At 40.5% G+C, this 22,575-nt stretch overlaps 1 protein-coding gene across 2 annotated transcripts in view; it reads left to right on the top strand.

Annotated features, from left to right (window-relative positions):
• The first annotated feature begins 14,987 nt into the window (after positions 1–14,987).
• LRPPRC (leucine rich pentatricopeptide repeat containing) overlaps positions 14,988–22,575 on the top strand; it is an 87,726-nt gene continuing 80,138 nt past the window's right edge. For both annotated transcript variants that reach the window (XM_039569061.1, XM_039569060.1), the window contains exon 1: positions 14,988–15,534. In XM_039569061.1, the coding sequence (XP_039424995.1) occupies positions 15,344–15,534 (191 nt within the window). In that variant the 5' untranslated portion in view covers positions 14,988–15,343. The remainder of the gene's footprint in view (positions 15,535–22,575) is intronic.

Below are 22,575 nucleotides of genomic sequence, written 5' to 3'. Positions count from 1 at the left end.
GCAAAAGGAATAAATCAGGTAGCAACTGGTTTCAGCCAAAGTCTACAGTGATTCTTACTGGCATTGCAAAGCTTAGTTGAATTCACAAGGGGCTTAAAAAGCACTGAGATGGCAGAGATTGTTGTGGCAGAAGCGACTGGAAAATGTCCTGAGATTGAAACACAGACATATTAACATCACCCTTGTGGACGCTAATGACTTGCACTTTAAAATGCCAGAGGCTCATACTGCCAGCTAAAACAAAGAAAAAACCACATTTTTAGTCTCCAAAGACTTTAGATCTTTCCAAACTCTGAGGGCAAATTCAGCCATAATGTATTTTTGCAGTAGAGCAGGGCAGCTCATGCATGCCACTGGGGGAATCATTGCCTGGAGTTGCTGTAGGCAGTGTAGTCGGTATAGCTAAATAAAACAGCAGCTGAAAACCTCTGAGAGGTTAAACCAGTAATGAAGCATTCTATAATGCAATGCAATCAAACCTAAACAGTCTGAAGGCATGTCTTGCTGACACTCACAGCCCTTGCCTTTCTCACTGAAATGTATTTAAGGAAACGACCACCAAACACAAGGATTTCTACAAGAGCTTTACAATTTAAATTGACACATAATTAAAAAAAAAATTAAATCTTTTGATGAAACAGCAATGTCCTACTTAGACACTTCTACATGAGGAGTTCCTTGAAGAGCTTACTAGTAATGGCACATTGGAAACTTTCTGAAACTGTAAATGTTTAAAGAGCTCTACTCAAAGAAATGGAAAGGTAACAGGAAAGGAAGAAAAACAGATGCTGACAATAAGAAGAAGACTAGGAAAAGGCTTAGAAGCAAACATTTGGAATAAAAAGTAAAAAACCAAACCAGCTTGAGTGGGAAAATATCTGTAGGATACGAAAAATACAGAAGCCAAACTCATGTCTGTAGAAATCTAATGATGACCCAAGCCCAAGAAACTTTAAATGGACTGGGAAAAGGTTTATTTAATTATTTTTGATACTCTTTAATATGTAAAAGAAAAGAATTCCAGGTTTTATTTGCTTACATTAAAAATGTGAGCCACATGCACTTTCTTCTTCACAGATTCCATGGATGACTAAACAACAAGCAGGGTAAGATTTTTGTGCTATATGGATTGCATTTAACCTGAATAACTGAGAAAGTAATTTATACTTTGTCTAACTGAAAATACATCTTCTGCTTAAGGGTAAAAAATTCAAAGTAATGTTACATTGCTTCCTTGGTGACCTACTGCTACCTCCAAAAATTAAACAAAACATCTCCTTTTAAAATTTTTATTAAAACCAGAAGAATTAAAGTAAAAGGCTTTATTTTATTTTCAAATTACATTTAAAATAACTGTTATACTAGAATGAACCTGAAAAGAGAATGCTTTGTTAAAGTTGAGGGAAGAAGAATTGTATAAGAGGTGAAAATGAAAAAAAGATACAGAAGAAAAACTTTGTATGGTCATCCATGTATCAAATATTTGTGGCAGACTTTGGTGTTGGTAAAGAAAATATGTTTGCTCAATGAACTTCTGGGTCTGCACCCCACAACTGTTTAGGCACATCTCTCTCCTCACATACCCCTCAGTAAAGATATGTCTTAAGTACATTTAGGCCAATGGCTGGCTTGTCAAGTGAATTCTTAAAAAGATAAATGTGAAATTGTGAAGTTTACAGGCAAAAATTAAAAGAAAACCCAGACAAAAGCAATTAAATTCCTCCCAAAAATGAGGAAATAAAAGCAACACATACACACAACTGAAAACCAGAAGAAAATAGTCAAATTCTGAAGGCTAAGATTGGGAAAAAATGTAAGAAATGAACTTGCCAACACCCTCTGTTTAAGAGATACCCACCTTTCTTCTTTTGATCTATCTCGTGAATAGGCCAAACTCTTCCTATTGGAGTCCTAATGCATTCCGATTAATTTACTGTGCATCTTCTAAATTCAGATTTTGATGTAAAAGTGTTGAAAGTGGCTTTATAGGGTTAAGATTCCATTTGTTCTTGTAAAAATGTTTTCTAAAGTTTGAGCTTGAATTTTGTCATGTACAAATAACCTTTACTAAAAACTCTGGGAAGATAGATCAGATAATGAGAGTTAAATGTAAATGAATCTACATGAAAGTGAGTGTGTTTAAGCTAAAAATAAGCAAATTATAGAAGATTCAAACAACCTGGTCAGAAAAAATATGCAGTAGTACTGAATTGGAGCAAGTGAAGCGATTTAAACTAATATAATTGTTATTAAGCTTATCCATTAGTCCTTGCACATCCTAAAATGCTCTTGATGAAGTCCTTACACTGAAGTTCCACAAGAACTAGAAACACAACTTTGGGACTATACAGATTTCTCTGTATGTTTATCTTTTTTTTGGGGAAGGTAGAATGTAAATTTAAAGCATTGTATATATCACTGACTAAACCTTTGTGAACCCTAACTTATTCTGTATTAGGCATGTTTTCACTCCAGTTTAATTTTTATATACTTCAAAAATTCTTCCACTACAATAAAAGTTTAAACTTGTTGATCTGTGGAAGAGAACGCTCTAGGGAGACCCTATAAAAGCCTACCAGTTCCTACAGGGGGCCTACAAGAGAGCTGAAGAGGGAATTTTGAGAAGTGCATGTAGTGACAAGATAAGAGGCTTTAAACCGACAGAGAGTAGGTTTAGATTAGACATTAGGAAGAAATTCTTGACTGTGGGGCACTGGAAAAAGTTGCCCAGAGAAGTTGTGGATGCCCCATCCTTGGAAGTGTTCAAGGCCAGGTTGGACAGGGCTTTGAACAACTTGGTCTAGTGGATGGAGAGTTGGATCTTGATGGTTTTTGAGGTCCCTTCTAACACAAACTATTCTATGATTTGTGTGGTTGTGCATTGGAAAGGGCCAGGGAGGTGATCTGGGTTAAAACTAATTCAGACTGATACATCCATGTGGTTCATCGAGAGACTCTATGAACACTTGCTGCCAGCACAAAAGGATGGTGTGGGTGAGGACTGAGAGGCAAAATACAGGTTGAAGGAAATATTTTTAGTATATCCTTCTTGCTGCTTATCTCAGAGTGCTTCTCAGCTCCTGGTGACAGACTGATTTCCCCACAGACATCAGACTGTGTTCACACAACAGCCTCACACTTCGACACATAATCCACTGCTTCAAAGAGAGCAACTACTTGGCACTGTATAAAGATCAGGTTAAGCTTATTTACTTGAAAAATCAAAATTCTTTCAAACTTTTGTATATTTCCCTAGTGCTGCCCTGACCCACACAGAAGACATTCACAGGCAATGAATGATGCATCTCCAGGGAGTTTCCCTTTCCAATAAAGTCCTCTTGAGCACTGACCACTCGTTCTAGCACATCTGAACTGACATGTGCTGAAATAACTTGGTTATTGTTCATCTGTATCAGCTGACAACTTGATCCAAATAATTTTGTGTAAGTGAACCATTTCCATCACTTACTGCTCCATGACTTTTCTCACTAATTCAAATAGTGACTTTTCGTTTAGGTTTTAAGTAAAATGCTAAGCTAAGGACTATCTCCATACAACTTCACTAGATTATAACTTATTTTGCTAACTATTCCTAGCAAATACCATTTGTGTGTTAGTAGTTAACCCATTCTGAATCTACCATTGTTGAAGAGCAGTAATTTTTTAATTGATGTCACTAAGTCAAATGCTTTCTAAGTGTGCCAGCACAGCTGTCACCTGTATCAACCAGACTTGTAGTCCTTCAGAACAGTAACAATCTCATTTGACAAGACCTAATTTTTATGAAATCATGTTGGTTAACCTAATTTAAATGCTGAGTTGCATTCTCAGCATTTAAATCTCTGTTGAAGTCAATTATCAGTTGACCTGTTACTTTCTTGAGGCTCTGTGCCTAAATAGCTGTCATACTACATTTCCCAAATCCTATGTCTCGCCTGGTACAGCAGTAGCAGATCATACTCCTGATTCTCTGGAATTTCTCAGATTTTCATTTAAAATCAACACCTTGGTACAGACAGATTTGTTAAGAATCTCTTGGGATGACCTGTTCCAACCTACTTACATAAAAATCATAGACAATGGTTTGGGTTGGAAGGGACCTTAAAGACCACCTGCTTCCAATCCTCCTGCTGTGGATAGAGACATCTTCCACTAGACCAGGTTTCTTAGGGCCTCATCCAACCCAGCCTTGAACACATTCAAGGATGGGGCATCCACCTCATCTCTGGGCAACCTATTTTAGTGCCTTACTACCCTCACAGTAAAGAATTTCTCCCTAATATCTATTTCTTCCTTGCTTTTTGTTTGCAAATATTGACTACAGAGTACCTGCATAACAACAGGGAATCATATCAGGTATGGGGGCACCAAGAAATTCTGAATATCTGAAGATTATAGAGTGCCTAAGCTTTAACAGGACTCAAGACAACATAGTGTGATTTTCACTGATGCTGCAAGCCTAGCACAGCGCATGTTGGAGAGACATCTGGTCTCCGGGATGGAAGAGAAGTTTTCCAGGCATCAGATGTAGCCAGAAGCTCCTTTGCATAAAGCAGAAGAGAAGGAAGAATCCTTCAATCTCAGTTAGTCCTGCAAGTTTCTAAACCTAACCATGCCATTTAAGAACTGGGGTGTTTCGGTGTGTTGGGTTTTCTCCCTTGCTAACATTTATTCAGCTCAAATATGACAAATACATGGGAAGAAACTAACTGTGAAAGATGCAATATGCTCTTCCTTCTGAAAATAAGCAGCTCTTACTGGTACTTTCCAAAGAACAGCAACAATCAAGAAACAAAATGAATGGGGACAAAGCTGTTCTTTAAATTTCATTTTAAGCCAATATTCAGTGTATAAAATCAGACTTAGTGGAGCACGAAATTCTTGTCCGAGTCACTGATTTAGGAAAATAATCAGAAAGTGTTTTATGGCTTCATCAGAACATATATTTTCCAATAATAAGCAGAGGATTTTGTGGAGTGAATCCACATTTGAAATATTTCTTTCTGCACTGCTAAAAATACCATCTCTTTTGCATGTCTTTGATTAATGCCTTTAAAACATGAGTTTACAGAAATACACAAATACCTTTATGCCGCAAAGGCATATATTTAAAATAAGTAATTATACAAATTAGGTAAAACTAAAACTGTTTTTTTATCGGAGATCTGTTTAAAATGTAAATAATTTCTTCTTCCTTCACAGAGATCATTTGTACTGCACCTTGGATAGCCCAATATATTCAAGTGCTATTTTATCTTAATTTATCCTGACAGTATCTGCCCCAAGGGAAATATTTGAACTTTCCAGCTTTCACACGTTGCAGCAATGGGAAAACATCAGACACACAATGCATGCTGCTGAAACAGGTTACTCCCTTCACTCTCTTCAGTTAAAGGATACCCATTCCAGTCATCCTCACTGAAGTTTATAAAAAAATTTAAAAAGTTTGATAGTTTGCAGTATTTAATGATACATGTTTATTTTGAGCCATATAAAAGCTAATTAGTTGGAAAAATATAAAGTACTCACAAACCACAACGGAATTGAAGCTGTTTGTTTAGCAAATTTGGAATTCACTCTTGAATTTGACTTTCATTAATTGAAATTTTATTTCAGTTGAGCTGACATTTTGTCCCCAGCCCACTGGGTGCATACAAATGTCTAGCTAGAAAGATGCTCCCCTACAAATGTGCACTTCTTGAGGGAAAATCCCACCATATTTTGTTTTTATGATACAACATGAAAAAAGTATAAAACCCATTCAAGGGCCTAAAGCAACATGGAAAAGACCACCACTGATAGTGTTTATGGTAAGTATATCTGTTTGGATTTAAAATTTTTTAAACTCTGGAGTTCAGAAGGAAACACTTTCAGAAAAAAAAAAATGAAAGCCAGGGAAACAAAATAAATTTTCTACACAACTGACACTTGAGTTCAAAGTTTTGTTTTGTAAGATGGTCAGTATTTGCACTGAAAAAAAAAGGTAAAAAATAATTTTTTCTACCCTGCATTCTCAATTGGAAATACTCTTCCTCAGTTAGAGCACAGCCATACAAAATTTGATTTGGCATTTGACTTAACCAGCAGGGATGATGGAAAAATTAGCAAGAAAATAAAAGATCTCTCAAAGCAGATCAGCTGCCAAAAAAATTAAAACTTTTTCCAGCAGTGACTGATCTGTTTTAAGAGACTCTTGGTCTCTGCCCTCCAAAATGCTTGTTTACACCTCTCTGGATATTTCTTGGTCACTCAGGGTTGTGGACCTACAAGGGAAGAGAAATAAACAGATAAATGGAAGTTTTCAACACAGTGAAAGCTAATCTGATTATTGTTCATAAAGAGAACAATCCAAGTACCATTTTAGACAGCCACCTCATATCTGAAGGACCTGAATGAAACTAAATTGTTACTCAGGTAAATGAGCCACACAAATATGCAGCATGCTGTATCTGTCCCTGGTGTGTGTGCCAGTGAGGCAACATGTGTGAGGGACACACATACTTTATGTGACTTAACATTTCTTTTAATGTTAGTGGATCAGGTTTTTCAGAGTGTAAGTGGCCTTTGAATTAACCCTTCTACATCCTGGATGATTAACTGCCCAATTCCTAAACTATATTCAGTAACCGTAAAGATAAATCAGAACAATTGTGAGAAAACCTCAAATACTTAAAACTAAAGCAGATGTCTAGAGTTTAGATGCTCTTTGCTTCATCTGTCTTTTATTAATTATTAATTTTTTTCTTTTTTTGGGATAGGAGGAGATTTGATAGAGACTCAGCCAGTGTGCCCAGCAATATAAAAACAGCATTGGAATTCTTATATAAAGTAAAACCTGAAAGCTTAATAATGTTTTATTATAATTTCCCAGTCCAGCTAGTAATCTGTATAATCTCCAAATCATTCCACTTCTGCTTCCAACCAGAAGTTAAACTATGCATCAAAATCTGAAAATATTTTATTACATACTAGAGCTACAGGCAGCTAAAATTCAGTTTTACCATTCCTGAAACTTGTTGTACTGTTTCCTCCAACTATTTCCTCTGCAATACTCATAGCAGCCAAACCCTGGGACATGATATTCTTTGTAGTACAGCATACCCCCAGTTAAACATGTAAAACAAAGGCAACGGCAGAAGAAATACAGTGTGTGACACTTATGTGTATCTATATATATGTGTGTGTATATATATATATATGTGTGTAAGAATATATATATTCTTACTTAGTTATTATTTAAATGCAGAAGATTTAAGATACTGAAGGGCTAGTAATTGGTTACAGATTCATGACTGGTTTGCAGTTTTCAGTAACAGTAGGATATGCAAATCTCTGAGCTGTGTGATTCACTACAGCTCGAAGAATATACCTTCTGACAAAAGCAGCTACCTCAACTTCTCACTTTATGCAGCTTATAGACAAATTTCAGATGTGACCCAGTTATGTCACAACCATTTTCAAACTGTGATCCTCTGAAAAGTAACTATATAAAAAAAGCACCTTCTTACTCATCAGATCTACTCCCTGTAGATAGTCAGGATAAGATCTGCTGACTGGGTTACAAAAATAAAGGCACTACTACTTATTAAAATTTCTACTAACCTTGCAAAACTAACATAGCTGAGGAGCCAAGGGAGATAAATTCTTTTGCATTTTCAGTGGAAATAATTATTTTACAGTGCAGTACAGCTCTAAAAGAGCTCATCAAAGATTTTGAGTTGGATCAAACGAGGAAAGGCATACTTTTGCCTGCAGAAACATTCTAACAGATATATACAATAAAACATAAATTTAGCATTTTGTTAGGGATTAGGTCACCATTGCCCATTGGAAAGGAATTGTTTTACATGAAAACCAAGCATTCTTTATATAGAAATCAGGAGAACTCTGAAGAAGCAATTTTCCTTTCAAATTGTCTATTATTCATCTTTCTCCACTTCTCAGGTTTGCCTCCTTGCTTGTAATTTCAATAAGACACTTGGATATTATTCTACAAACCCTAAAACATGGCTTTGATTTTTACTTGTTACTGCTTGTTCCTGTTCCAGTTCCTTGGTTTGATTTTCTCAGACTGCCAGACTCCAAGCACAGCAAACCAATATGCCAAACCAGTATGCCATACCACCAAAGCTGTGCAGTCAGATCTCCATAAAATCTGAGATTGGCGGAAATTTAAGCAAACTTACAGCAGGGATAGAGGAACTTACTTTGTTTGGGGGAAGAGTGGAAACAATGGACACTTGAAAGATAAACAGGCCCCAAAAGCATCTGAGCAGCAAACTGTAAGCTGAAAAGTCCAGGAGAAAAACAAAGGATCTTCTTACTATCTTCCTGAAAGTGAGCTGTGCTTACTTTCATCTTGTTTCTGCATGTGAACAGCAATCCCTTTTTGTAGTGGTCTAATCCCAGCTGCCAACTAAGCACCACATTTTTGGCAGCTTGCTTTACCCCCAGCAGGATGGGGGAAGAGAATTGGAAGGGTAAATGTGAGCAAACTCATGGGCTGAGAACAATCATGGGAACTAACGGGGTTTCATTGTAATGAAAAGTAACACAGAGAAATAAAACCCAAGAAAGGCAAGCGATGCAAATTAAAGCAATTGCTCATCACCACCCAACCAGTCCTGCAGCCAACCTTCCCCATAGTTTTAGTGCTGAGGATGATGCCATATGGTGGGGGATGTCCCTTTGGTCAATAGGGTTCAGCTGTCCTGGCTCTGTCCCTTCCCCAGCTCCTTGTGCAACCCCAACCTCCTTGCTGCTGGGGCAGTGTGAGGAGCAGAGAAGGCCTTGACTGTAAGAGCTGCTCATCAATGCTGAATGCATCCCTGTATTATTAGCATTGTTTCCTGAACAAATCCAAAACACAGTCCCATACTAGTGAAAATTAACTGTCCCAGCCAAAACCAACACACTTTTCCATTCAGCAACCTTACCAATTACTCAGTTACTCCCATCTCAGATTTCTTCCTCCTTTCTGTCAAACTATTCTGTGTCACATTGCTCCACTTTTCTTCTAAACATGTATGCTTGTACCATCTCTAGCTCACTTCTGTAGCTCTTTAGTATCTCACTTCATTTTCATCCTCTCAAAATAAAACCTGACTAGTGCAAAAAGCTTGGTGACTTCAATCTTATTTGCAACTCATGGAGCACCTGCTTTGCTATATATACATTACAAGACCTGAAAGACGCTGAAGTGATAAAAGCTGGAGGCAATTTGGGAACCTGAAAAATGTCCCAAACAAGGAAATCACATTATTGCTAACATTAATCAACTCAAGCTCTAAAAACCACACATTTGTTTTAAAAACACCACTCTTTTTACATTTTTTTCTCTAAATTTATCAGACATTCACAGTTTATGCTTTGAATTTACTTTTCCTTTTTTTGCAAATGAAGCTGAAATACGCATTTTCACAAGATCTGAGAATTATTAGGAATTCAACTGGAAAAAGTGAGAGTTTGAAATAACTGTGTGAGTACTTTAAGCTGCTCCCACTTTGTCCTAGAGCAAAATGGAAATGAGATATTAAAAGCATACAAAAACCTCAGCAAGCATGAATTTCGGCTTAGATTTTCTTTGCTGTCACAAGAGTATCTGTGTACTATCTAAATATAGAGCTATCTACATCTATATATAAATATATCAACTATCACAGAGAACCACATTCATCCTTTGATCTTGAGCTGGCTTGAGAGTCACGTCTTCCAGAGGTGCATGCCTGAGATTAGGCAAGAGGCTTAAGCCAACACTTTCAGTCAGGTTTAGTGAACAAGCCATAGGGAAAGGTCATGTTCCCTCAAGGTACATTAAGGACGCATATATACCAGAACCTCTTAAATAACACATTGTCTGAAATCTAAGATTATCCTTACTCAGCCATCAAAAATAAAGCCAATATTGATACTAACATTACATATATATGTACGTATCTCACCACCTTCTCAATTCCATGGCCTACCTTCCCTCAGAGTCTCAGGTAAAGGCTGCAAATTATCCTCTCCGTGCAAACCTTCCTGATTCTCGAGAGGAATGCAGCCACAAAATGAGTGCTGGGAAGTGTGTTCCACTATGCTCCCTCTCCCCGTTGTGTAACATGGATCGTGCCCCACCTTGAATTAGGACCTTGGTGGGGAATGGATGTCTTACTGCACTGGTAACATCTGCACAGAGCTGCCTCTAGATGAGGCCATTTTAATCTAGGGAATGGGATACAACAAGAAAAAGTATCAAGAGGTTAGGAGCACAACATCTTCCCTACATACCACAAGATGTTTTGTCCTCACCTTAAAACTTCCTGCCTTGAAACATCTAGAGAGGAGCCCCACCTTTCCCGTAGGGACTTGATGGCCCCACTGGATAGCTCATGTACCAGTAGAGGACACATCTGAGACCCCTGAAGGACCCCAGAAATTCACTCACATCCCACTGCACAGCCTATGTCTGACTTTTTTAATGGTCAACCTCTCACAAACCTTCTATATGAGAGAAGTTAAACAGACACAATACCTGCTACCATCTACCCTCAGACGCACAGCAGCCACATCCAAACTGCCTAAAGGCAATAGTTCTAGGCCAACACTGATTCTCTTCTACATGTCCTCTTACGTTTCCTTCACTTTGACACAACTTGGATCATTCACTCCAAAAGTTTTACACTGAGATTCTGGCGATGCATTTATAGCGTCATTTTAACTTTGGATTTTCCAAGTTTCCAAAGCCAACTGTGGTATTGAATCAGGGGGGATGGGGAAGCAGAGGTTAAATGATTTGCTAAGAAGTTGTTTGTTAGAAGCAATGCATACCGCTTGCCCGACACTTATTGTGCCTACCAAAGCAGGATGAGAAGATATGAGACTATTGATAAAGGGAAGGAATCTTGACCAAAGATCCTGTTTTCAACCTAAAACTAACTCAAACCAGTCTTGGAAGTTTGGACTTGGGCCAGGGACATAAAGGGCACGTGCAGGGAAGCAAGGTGATAAGTTCAGCATGAGGAAGACCCTTTACTTCATCTGAGGAAGACTTATTTCACCCCGGAGACCCCCGGTGGTGACCCCACGACCACCAAACAACACTGCGCAAGCACAACGCGGATGTAAATGACTTTTGGGCTCATTGTAATTCGAGGCGAGGCTAAGCGGGGCTGGGTAATGAATATGCGTAGGTGTATTGGGAAACTCAATGGATATGGAACTTGTAACCCAATAAATACCAAGCTGAATGCAGCTGTGGGCACGCATGACTTTGGAGGCGCTACCCCCCATGCGTCCCAGCGCTGGAATAAACATACCGACTTTACTCCTTATTCCAGTAGTGGAGTCTTTTCCACGTTTTTTTGGATGTTTTGTACATACAGGGTTTTATTTGAATGACAGGACAGTCAATGAGGAAAACTCTAATTACCACATGTTATTATAACTCTTGTTTTGGAAATTTCTATGACACATTTCAACTAAATTTTAAAAGTTAATCATCAGTGTTTATGGTAAATTCTCAATGGAATTAGCAGAAACCTTAGGAGAGCTTACAAGTTCCAGCAGAAGTAGTATGCAGATGACTGAAAGAATTTGGCCAGAATCCTTGCTTTTAAATCCTCCCACTCTCCAGCATAGCATCGCCATCTCCAAACCTACTGGCAAGTCCCAAGCTGATTAATGTTAATTCCTCAAACTATGCCAGGCAATTGCCTGGCATAGGCTGAAACAATTGTAGAGAATAGGAATTCAATACCAGAGACATAGTTCCAGAGCTCAAGAATATAACCTGGCATTGATTAATTATTATCCCCAGGTGTAATTATCTTAATGATGGGAATAAACTCCCTGAGCAAAGTGAATCAGGCGAAGACTTTTAGCATATGTGGTCTATGGTACGTGTCTGTGGGGAAAATCTGCTTCTCAGCTACTGCTAGTGACACAGTCCTTTCTCTAGATTCTTGCATAAAAAGGCTAATATTTTTTCTCCACAAATAACATCTCTAATACACAAGTCATCTTCTTCATCCAAAGAACTAAAACTCTCACCTAGACTCCATAAACATTATGTCCCAATTTACTCATTAAAGTTTTTCTCTTTTTCAGATCTTGATAAATGTGATCTAGACCCTCTCATCCAGAGAACTTCAGGAAATATAATTTCCTAAGTCTACTGTTTCAGCTGTATCACATTTTGAATTAATTTCTCAGGAGCTCTTTTCCTTTTCTCATCAAGCAAATAGTTATCTTTACCTGTGAAGCAGAATCATGTCTACGACTTCTCAGTCAGCACTGAAAAGACAGGACTTCTCTGAGCAGCCCTTAGTTTCAGATCCAGTTATCCACCAACTGGATCATCAAAGAATTTGCTTTTTCTTTGTCCTTTGGAGGAATTCCTGGTCAGCATTTGTCCCAGCGATCTTCTAAAACACTTCTTAAACTGTTCTTTACTGATTCAGCAGCAGTGAAGTCTCAGTAGTGAGAACTTACTATTTATTATGCTACCCAATGTCACCTCATTTTTTTCTTTTTATCTTCCAGTCTGTTGGGGTTTAGGGTTTTTCCTTTTCTTTCTTCCTTTTAGGGAATTTACTCCCATAGATTGTTAAGAGACAATAACAACTGATACTTAAGAAAGACAAAAGAAGTTGCCACGGGAAGGTTGCGGCTGGCTACTCTCTTAGCTGAGGGGGTTTCCCTTGGAGGGGCAGAGATACCACGGATTTGGGCTGGGAGGAAAGGGGCTGGATGCAGCTTCTAGCGCTCTTGCTCTCTTGGCATTTGGAGGGGAAACAGGTTGTGATTGCTGTGGGGAGATTTTGCCACCACTGCTGGGTTCTGTCTCTTGCTGCCTTCTTCCACCGTGAGTGAAGCTCTGCTTGTGGTAGCGGCTGTTGCACTGGAACCTTATTAACGCCCTACCTCACTAAAAAAGGACCCTTTCACCATCTGCTTGGGTGCCTCAGGGGAAACCCCGGGATCCCCGAGCCCCTTCCCCCTCCAAGGGAGCCTCTCCTGGCTGTGTTTGGGAGCTGGGCTGCCGCTGCCTAGCCCCGCTGTTTCTCTGCCATGGCTCTGGATTTTTTGCTACACTGTAGGCACGCACCCCCTGCCTGCCGGGACACCCTGCAGCTCTTGCCACAGCTGCCGGGTTTCTGCTACCTCTTGCTTGCTACCCGGGGTGAGCCTGCCCTGCTGTTCCGGCCACTGCTCCGAGGTTCCGGCTGCAGCCCTGTTTCGCCACCCAGCCCGCCTGCCATTACCGCGTGAGGGAGACACGCCAGAACTCGCGCCACAGCGCCCCCTGCAGGCGCGGGGAGCCAGCGCCCCTGCCCTGCGCGGCCGGGAGCCGCCAGCGCCCCTGCCGGCCGTGAGCGGAACTGCACCCGAGGGGAAAGCGCTCAAAGGGCGCTGCGAGACTTCATTGGGTTCTCTGGTTTTGTTTTGTTTGTTGTTGTTTCCGTTGTTGTTGTTCATTTGCCTTGTTATACTTACCCATACTAGTAAAGAACTGTTATTCCTTTTCCCATATCTTTGCCTGAAAGCCCCTTAATTTCAAAATTATAATAATTCAGAGGAAAGGGGGTCATATTCTACATTCCAAGAGAGGTTCTCGCCTTCCTTAGCAGACACCTGTCTTTCAAACCTAGACACAGTCCTTCGCTGTATCATTTCTGGTCTTTATTGTAAACAATGTCGATATTTTTATATTGTGGCACTAAAGTGAGCTCTCAGGGGCTCTACTCCATCATCAAGGTTGGTGGGCACATGCCTAACCCAGCCTAATAGTGAGCATTACATTTGTACTTGGGTAAAGAAACATTGCTCTTCCTCATTAAGACTCAGGAAAATCCACAAACGCCAGAGGTTTATGTCCAAAGAGGAGACAGAGGAGTCCTGCAACTTTATTCGAATAAAGGGAGAGAGTCCACCAGGGCACACGCCCACAGGATTTTCTCTCTCGAGGTTTCGGAGGGCGCAGCCTCCTTTTATCCTAAGCTCCCGGCCACACGTTGCCCTCTTCTTTTCCCCACTGGCGGAGGTACTAGGAAGGTACAGCCTTCCCGAACCGCCTACCACAAATTTCCCCCTTGAACCTGCTATATTACCCCAAAATTCAGGGCTTGTTGGCTTCAACGGCTTGTGCAGACCCCTGTCTGTTTCAGGAGCCAAGCTGTCTGGGCTCTGCAACAAACCTGCTGCCCAAAGTTAATAGAAACATTAACACCCATTTCAAAGATTTTAACACCCATACCTTCACCCATCAAATTGTTTGTAAAGACATTAGCTTTCCTCCCAAGACTGAACTCTGTATTCCGTGAAATGCTCTTAACAGTGATACAGCAGAAGACATGATAAGAGTAGCATTGCAAATATTGTCTTACAAGCTGTATCTCATTCCTCAGTGAGCAGTGTTGAACATCCAGGACTCCGATAAATAACAAAAATGAGTGTACATGACTTTAAAAACTGAGTCTTTCGCATCTTGATGGTCAGACAAGCCTTTCCAAGTGAAGTGTAATTGGAAATGGCTGGTCGTAGTCGATTTGATGGAAAACAATCTGCCCCTTAGAGTATTTGCAAGTTAGAGCAAAAATAATGATATGGTTTTTGCATGAAAATATAAATTTAATTTCTAAATGCCTTAGTTAATGGTTTATGTCATAGCAACCAGGTTAACTTGGATGCTAAAACGAAGCATCAATTCAGGTGGCATCTTAGTAATTATATGCAAGCAAGCTCAGGCAGAGATTTACTACTGATACTCGGTTTAATAAAGTTCTTCCCTCTGCCCGTCACTCCCAGGCGATGGCAAGATTTCGGCAGAAAGGCTAATAGCGACCAGCAGCTTTCCCAGCCCAGCTCCCTACGGCTTCCCCGGCGTACACGCCAGCCAGAGGCGAGGGCAAGACGCGGTTTATTCCCATTAATCGGATACAGCCGGCTAAGGGACTTTTTTTTTTTTTTTTTTTAACTTTTGGCGCGCGTGCGCGCCACCCGCCACGCTTTCGGTGGGGTCTGGAACACCTCAGGGGCAACGAGGAAGCGGCGGCCGCCGCCGGGCTGCAGGGAAGCAGTACTTGGATGGGCATACCGGGAGAGCCAGGCGGGCAGAGCCAGCACGTCCCACGGAACAGCACGGAAGAGCTCCGGGGAGTACCCGCAGGGGAAGCCACCGCTTCCCGCCGCTTCCTCCCGCCCGCCCGCCTTCCGCCGGGGCCGCTCCCGGTTGGCTGCCGGGCAGCCCAACCCGGGCCTGCGTGGAACGGCCCATCGGCGGCGCGGGGTGGGAATTAGCAGCGCGCTGGCGCCTGAGCGGGCGCGTTTCGAAGCCGGGTTCAGCGCCTCCCCCCTGCGGGGAATGGTTCGCCCCCGTCACATGGGGCCGGCGGCGGCGCAGCGCCGGCGCGCGGCTCACGTGCTGAGGGCGGTCATGGCCGCGCTGCTGAGCTCCGCCGGGCGCCTCCGGGCGCTGCGCCCGCGCCTCCCGCCGCTGCTCCCGCCGCTCCTCCGCCCCCCCGCCGCTCCCGCCCCACCGCCCGGCCCCGCCAGGTGAGATCCCGCGCTGCCGCGCTGCCTGGTAGGGTTGGCGGGGCCGGCTGAGGCGGCGCTCCGCACGCCCAAGGGCACTGCCGAGCGTGCCGCCGGGCCCTGCGGTGCTGCCCGCCGGGGCTGGCCCAGGGGCTCCGAGGCAGAGCTCACCCTAGGCCGGCCTGGCGGCCTCGCCGCGTGTGCGCGGCCTCGGGGTGAGCGTAGGGCAAAGGCCGCGCGGGAACCCCGCTGCCCTCAGGCTGGGCGGCCTGGGCTGCCCGCGCCTTCCTCCACGCTGGGCTCAGACCAGACCAGAGCCCTGACCTCTGGGGGACATTGCTGTGGGGGGACACGCCGTGTGGAGGGGGCGTCGAGGAGGAGGGGGAGACCAGGGGAGATAAGCAGTGATGGAATGGAGTTACTTTTCTCGGAGGCATTCAAGAAACGACTGGACGGGGGACTTGGAGTTCTGGCTATAGCTGACAAGGTGGTGATCGGTCACAGATCGGACTCGATGATCTTGGAGGTCTTTTGCAACCTAAATGAGTCCGTGATTCTGTGACTGACTCTGAGTACCTGCACAGTTGGAATCTGGGCTTTCTCTTCGTGCCCTCATACTCTGCTGTGTGTCTTGTCAAGAGGGACGTCTTGATTTCTTTGCTAGAGTACTCTCTTCCTTTCATCATGCAGGTAGGGTGGAACACTTACCCTGTCCTACCCACCTGTGTGCATCCCGGTTGTGGTTTTGACCACAGTTACGTGTGGTTGGTGCCCTGCAGGAAGCTTAGAGACACAAACCTTCATTAACACAACTCTAGACACATACAGATTCATGAGCTGATCTAAGGGCTTAGTGCTACCCAAGGGAGAAGGTTGTTCTGTCTCTTGTCTCGTGTTATATCTCTGATGCTCCCTCTAAGTCAATGTAGCTTAATTTCTGGTAGAAAACGGGAACAGTTTTCTGCCATTCTAAATAGGTAACTATGGTCAGCAGAGGACTTGGTGAGTTCCAGAGTTTGTTCAGAAGAAGGGATGGGAAAAGACAAGAATCAAGAATGGAGAACTCCTAGAGGGAAGTCTCATTGTCAAAATAAGGACATTGTTGCTAATTTCCCTACCTTAATTGTATATTAGTCTTACTTTGGGGCTGTTTTATTGGTAGCCTGGCCAAAATCTTACCTAAAAAAGATATGTAGTTTTCTGTGGGCTTTAATAATTGAAGATGCCATCAAATACTAAAGTCAGTGTGAAGGATGGAGTAAACCAGCTCAGGAAGAGCCAGGAACCAGGAATATCTGATTTATGGTTGGTAACAGAACCACACGTTTATTTAGCTGCAAATTAAGAATAAACCTTTCTTATTTCTAGCAACTAATTTTTGTTTTACTCAGCTGGAAGCCTAATTCCCTAAATTAATTTGTTGCGAAAAATAATATTCACCAAAATTCATGTGTGACTTGGTGAAGGACTAACTGGTTTTTTGCCCTTAGAACTCCATTTCTAGAAAGAACTTTAGAAGTGCTTTATGTGATGATATTTTGATTCTTACAGCTGGGGTTTGGTTTTTTGGTTGTTTCCCTCCCAATACTTTTTTCTTACACCAAATTATACTTAATTTCAGGTATAAATCGGGTCATATGTGGGATAGTTCAGTGATAATGCTGTAAACTCTTTTGAAGCTTTTTGTACGTTCTTCCTGTCCAGTAATTTCGTTCCTAAGATAAGTTTTCACTTAAAATCTCCATGTCACACTACCGTATGTATTTAGGCATCCTAGTGCACAAGTGATGATCTAGAGCTGAAGTGTAAAGCAAACGTAATACTTACAAACTGAAATTTCATGTATTAAGCATATGATCTAATTTAATTTTTTTACCTTAAGTAACTATTCACTGATTTTTTTTTTTTTTTACTTAAGCCTTAATTTCTGGAACTGGACCTCCTTTGAAGAACTAGACTGGCATATGGACAACATTTGGGCTTGCTATACTTGCTGTTCAGGTCTCAAGATTATTTTGAGAATGAAATGCAGTCTACTTGGAATAGTAGGGGAAGACACACCCAGTTTCAAGATTAAATAAATAAATAGGAATAATCTAGCATTTTGCAAGAAAACTGCAAATAACTGTATGTTTACATGTGCTTGGTATAGTCACTTTAGCACTGAACATGATAAAGTCAGTTCAGAGGCAAGTCTGTGACTATCATTACAAAAATGGTTACAGAAAAGTTGCAAATGTGAGAGATGTGAAAGAGCAAGCTTCACATTCATGCTGAGGTTTTATCAAAGCATCATTATTGCTTTGATTTTTAATCTAAACTTCTTCGAAAAATGAGTTAGGATAGTAGATGCATATACTAATGGTTGAGAAGCATTTCATGACAAGTCAGATTTAAGACGAATTTACTCTTTCACTTGGCCACCTCTGAAATGTGAAAATGTTGAGCTACATGTTGTCACTCTCCTGCCATGCGATTTTATTAAACTATGGTAGAGCAATACGACAAACTTCAGATCTACAGCAGCAAACTTCAGCAGTGTGCTAACTTACGTGGTACGAATTATTTACTGGGACTTTGCTCACAGAAGCTTCACTAAGGGAAAAAATGCCTGAATTTGCTGTTAGTATCTGACTGTCAAGAATGCTGTAAAAAACCTCTCCATTGACAAGTGTTTAAAGTAGATTTTTGAGTTAACATGAGGTTACTTTGGGGGGGCCTTTATTCTACATACTGTAGGTGATGATGTTATGGTTTGATGTTACAGCTTTCTGCTGTGGGAAAGTTAGTGCTTAGAAAAAGCATATTGGCTCCATTCTTCCCGCACTGTCCACCCTGTTGCTGGCCACCTTGTCTTGCTCTAAATCAGGGAAGGAGAACAGTTAGGCTCCTAAAGCATAGATCATGTTTAGCTGAGGAGGAAAATCAAGGAGAATCAATACAATAACAAAAAGAAACCAAGCCAGCAAACCCACTCCAATGTTGGCTCCTCTCTGTACAGCCCACAGGTCCTGCCAGGATCCTGCTCCTTCACGAGCTTGTCTCTATGTTGTCAAAACAGTATTCAGCATAAATCCAAAAGACAGCCCCATACTTGCTACTTTGAAGAAAATTAACCCAAGCATGGAAGATGCTATGCCCTTATTACAACTTGTGCTTGTAAGGACTCTTGCCTTTTGATCCTTTGTGATGTGTTTCAAGTATGTTGGTAAGATGGGAGAGGGAATATCCTTTTAAAAAAGGTTTCAGATTGCTGGAGGGATGGGTTTGCTTAAGTCATAAGTTAAAAACCCAAATGATTCATGGCATGGTGAATGGTGTATTTTAATTTTGGGGTTTTTTTTTGGTTTTGTTTTTTTTTTTTAGATTAGCTGCAAACAAGTTCTTTTTGGCTGTTCACGATCATACTCAGCAATCCATTACCAGTGGACAAAAATGTAAGACTGAATGCTTAATAAAAGCATAGTACTGAATGCCTAATTACATTAGCAAAATGATAGAAGGAAGGGTCTTCAAATGGAGAGGAGACATACAGTAGACTTGCTTTTCATAATACTCTGTTGTAATAAAGTTGCACAAGCTTCACTGCTGTTATAGTTGTTTTATGTGTTTTACTGTTGGATATAAAATGCCAAGATACTTCCCAAGAAAACATAATCATAGAGGTGTTAAGGTTGGAAAAAATCTCTAAGATTATTGAGTCCAGCTGTTAACTGACACTCCCATCTTCACCACTAAACCATGTCCCCAAGTGCCACATCTACCTGTCCTTTGAACGCTTGCAGGGAGGGTGACCACCACTTCCCTGGGCAGCCTGTTCCAATGTTTGACACCTTCTTCAGTGAAGAGTTTTTTCCTAAGATCCTAAGTGTAGTACAAAGGAAAGGTTTTCTGTTCTGCTTCTTGTGAATCACTTAGGCAAGTTTTCTAGATATTCTCCAAGAAACATGAGCTTTCTCAGTCTACATGAAAAAACATTAATTTTTCTCTGTTGTAAGATCCTGCTATATCTCCTTAAACAAGTGTACAATGGCCTGAACATTGTGGCCTTTTCGTATAGCTAGCTGATCATGGCTAACAGTAAAAATACTGTTCTAACAGTTGTGTGAATTGTGCTGGGATCTCAGGTGCTATATTTAGTCTTATGTTTACTAAATTTAGTGTTAGATCTGGAGTGCTTTTATGTACACTAATGAATTCTAACTCACTTAAGTTTGCCATTATTCTACTTCGAACATGGCTTTATTTTGAGAACTATTTAATGCAGTTTTTGCATATTTAGTTAGAAAGAACAAAATATTCAGTACTTTTTGTAGAAAAAGCACAGCAGTTACCTTATTGCGGCTCTGATAAAGGGAGGCAAATATCCATATTTATAATTAAACGTGGTTATCTTCATATACTTATGCAAATAAATAAACAATACATGAATAAATATATAGATGAATATATAAATAGAATTATTTTTTTGAATATTTGGAATTGGTCAAGTGTTACAGAAAATAAACTTTCTGCTGCTGCAAGGGAAAACATGAGCATCACCTACTTTTTGAGTTTTGGGAAAGATGGAACTTTATTTACTCAAGCTGGTGTGTAAGATATGTTCCTATAGGAAATTAAAGGTACTGCCTTTAGTCTGCTCTAGCAATGTGGAAGACATAAGTATGTGGGTACAGCACTGGGATTCTCACTGAAACCTTTGTAAACAGAAGAATTTTACTAATTCACTTTGTATAAATTCCTCCACACACACTTCATCTCTGCATAAGATTTTCTGTGAGTTTATCTTCAGCTACTTTCCCAATGCTGTAAGTTAAACTGGAGGTGCAGTTACCACTTGTTTTGGCATTACAAATGCACAGTTAACCTTTCCTGTGTGGGCGAGGTCTGCCGTTGTGGAGACAAAGCTGAAAATCGTGTAAAGGCTCCAGTATCTGAAGGCTACTTCTAATCTTGTGATTGTGGGAGTTGGAGAGAGATCACTTCACAGGGCTCAATATATCCTTTTGAGCTTTTCCCAGTTCTGAAGCATAGTAGAGAGAAATTACACATTTTGGGGAAGAACCAGATTGCTCATTCAAACAGATATGAAATTTATTGTGCAGCTTTACGTGCTTACAGATGAAGTGTTTCACATAGAGAAAATCTTAAAATGCTATCTGAAGGTAATTGATGAAAGTAAGTACTTGGCATTCATTTCAGCTCTTGGGGAAGTATGTGTTTTGTTGTGTAGCATAGCATTTAAGTCTGAAAAAAGTTAATTAAAATAATTGAGAAAATATGATTACATCATAAAACTATGTAATCTAACATCTTGAACTGAGGCAGGATCAGAAGTATCAAGGTCATGCATGATAGATTTTTTTTTTTTCCCTTGCTCCTAATCTTACTTTATAAGCTTCCAAATGAGAAAGCTTGACTGAAGTATCCTGTTCAAGTATTTCATTACAATTAATATTAGAACCATTAGTAGTGGTTGTGTGATGCCTGATGGATTTGGTTCAGTTGCTTCTCTGGTTGGAGAGTGGGATGGGATAGATGAGTCCTTTGAGTGTTTTATACTTGTTTTCTTCCTGAATAAACACACCATGACAAAGAGATCATTATCTGTATTTTAGCTATGTTCCTTTTTTTAGGACTTGAGAATTTGAAGGTTTTTTGCTGTGTGACATTTCATGCTTAGCAAGCAGTGCCTCATTTTCAGTACTTTGTCGGCTGCACTTTGTTGTCTAGCCAGCTGTACCCCATCTTAAGTTTCTGTATTTGTGTTTTGTCCAAAACATACAACTTGTGGTCTGTATTGAAGCTATTATTGCCCATGGATTGTTTCCTAGTTGGGTCAGGAGATAGCTTCACTTAGACTCTCCCACAATATTCCCAGTTCCTCAATAAACCACATTTTAATTTTGTATATATATTTAAAATTTTTGTTTACACAACTGCTGCACCCATATTTTCTAGCTAGAAGTACATTGTATCTCCTTGTTTTGCTTATGAGGTTGTCAGGTAAAGTGGTGCCAAAAGCTTGTACATCAGTCCGTATTTTTTTTACTATGCTTCTGTTTTTTCCATAACTTCTATGAGTTTTTCAAAGTAATTCGAAAGGACTGGAGTTTGAGTAAGATCCATTAATTTGTATTTAATATATCTTAATGTTTTCAGAAATGATTTGAGTCATTCTTCTGTATTCTCACCTACACCCCCATCTCCTTGTTAAAATTAGTAGTGATAGTTAAAATTTACAGAGGATGGTTGCAATTAACATTTCTTGAAAGCCAAACAGTGTATAAGCTGTAATTTTTTCCCTATGAAAAGGTAATTTCTAAAATCATATTTATTAAATTTAGAAACCTTTCTTGTTGCCTTTTTAGGGGACTTCCTGACTGAAATGGTTAATGTGGCCTTCTTGATTTTTATCCTTGCTTTTTTTCTATTCTCCTTAATTGTGTGTTGTTTTTCAACTTCGGAAATTTAAAGATTTCCTGATGCATGGATAACTGCCTCATTTTGTCAGCTTCCTTTTGTGTTTCATAGAGAGGTTGTGCCATTAGTATAAACTTTCACCATGTCTACTGTGTTCTCCTGTCCTTTGCCTGGTTGCCTGAAATCAAACCTAATGCTGTGTCCCTTAATTTTTTAAGTTTGTATCTTTTTTGAAAGCTGACTTTCTGGTCTGCTCAATCTTTCATCTTACAGAATAGTGAACTCTTGGGGTTTTTTTGGTCTTTCTGGGTTTTTTAAAGTTTTGAGTTCTTAGTTGATTTGTTGTGATACATACCAGATTCAAGACAGTAGATGCTGCAGCTTCACTCAGCTTTTGAAGCCACAGTTACTCTTTAAAAATTCTTATTTATGGGATTGGCTTAACATTACACAGCACTGTAAACAGTGCTGAGAGTGTAATTGATCCAAATGCTGAAGGCCTACATATAATGAGGTACACCTGAATCTTACACTAAACATATTTCAGATTGATGATGATCGTTCAGGTGGATGCCAGTGAAAGTTTGAGTTCCTCAGGTTGTTTTATAATCTCATACAGTTTTCACCTGTCTGTCTCAA

The sequence above is a fragment of the Corvus cornix genome, chromosome 3, assembly GCF_000738735.6.
Source record: "Corvus cornix cornix isolate S_Up_H32 chromosome 3, ASM73873v5, whole genome shotgun sequence".
Classification (NCBI taxonomy): Eukaryota; Metazoa; Chordata; class Aves; order Passeriformes; family Corvidae; genus Corvus; species Corvus cornix.
Note: the sequence above shows the minus strand (reverse complement) of the source record. Positions and strands in the feature narration are given on the sequence as shown.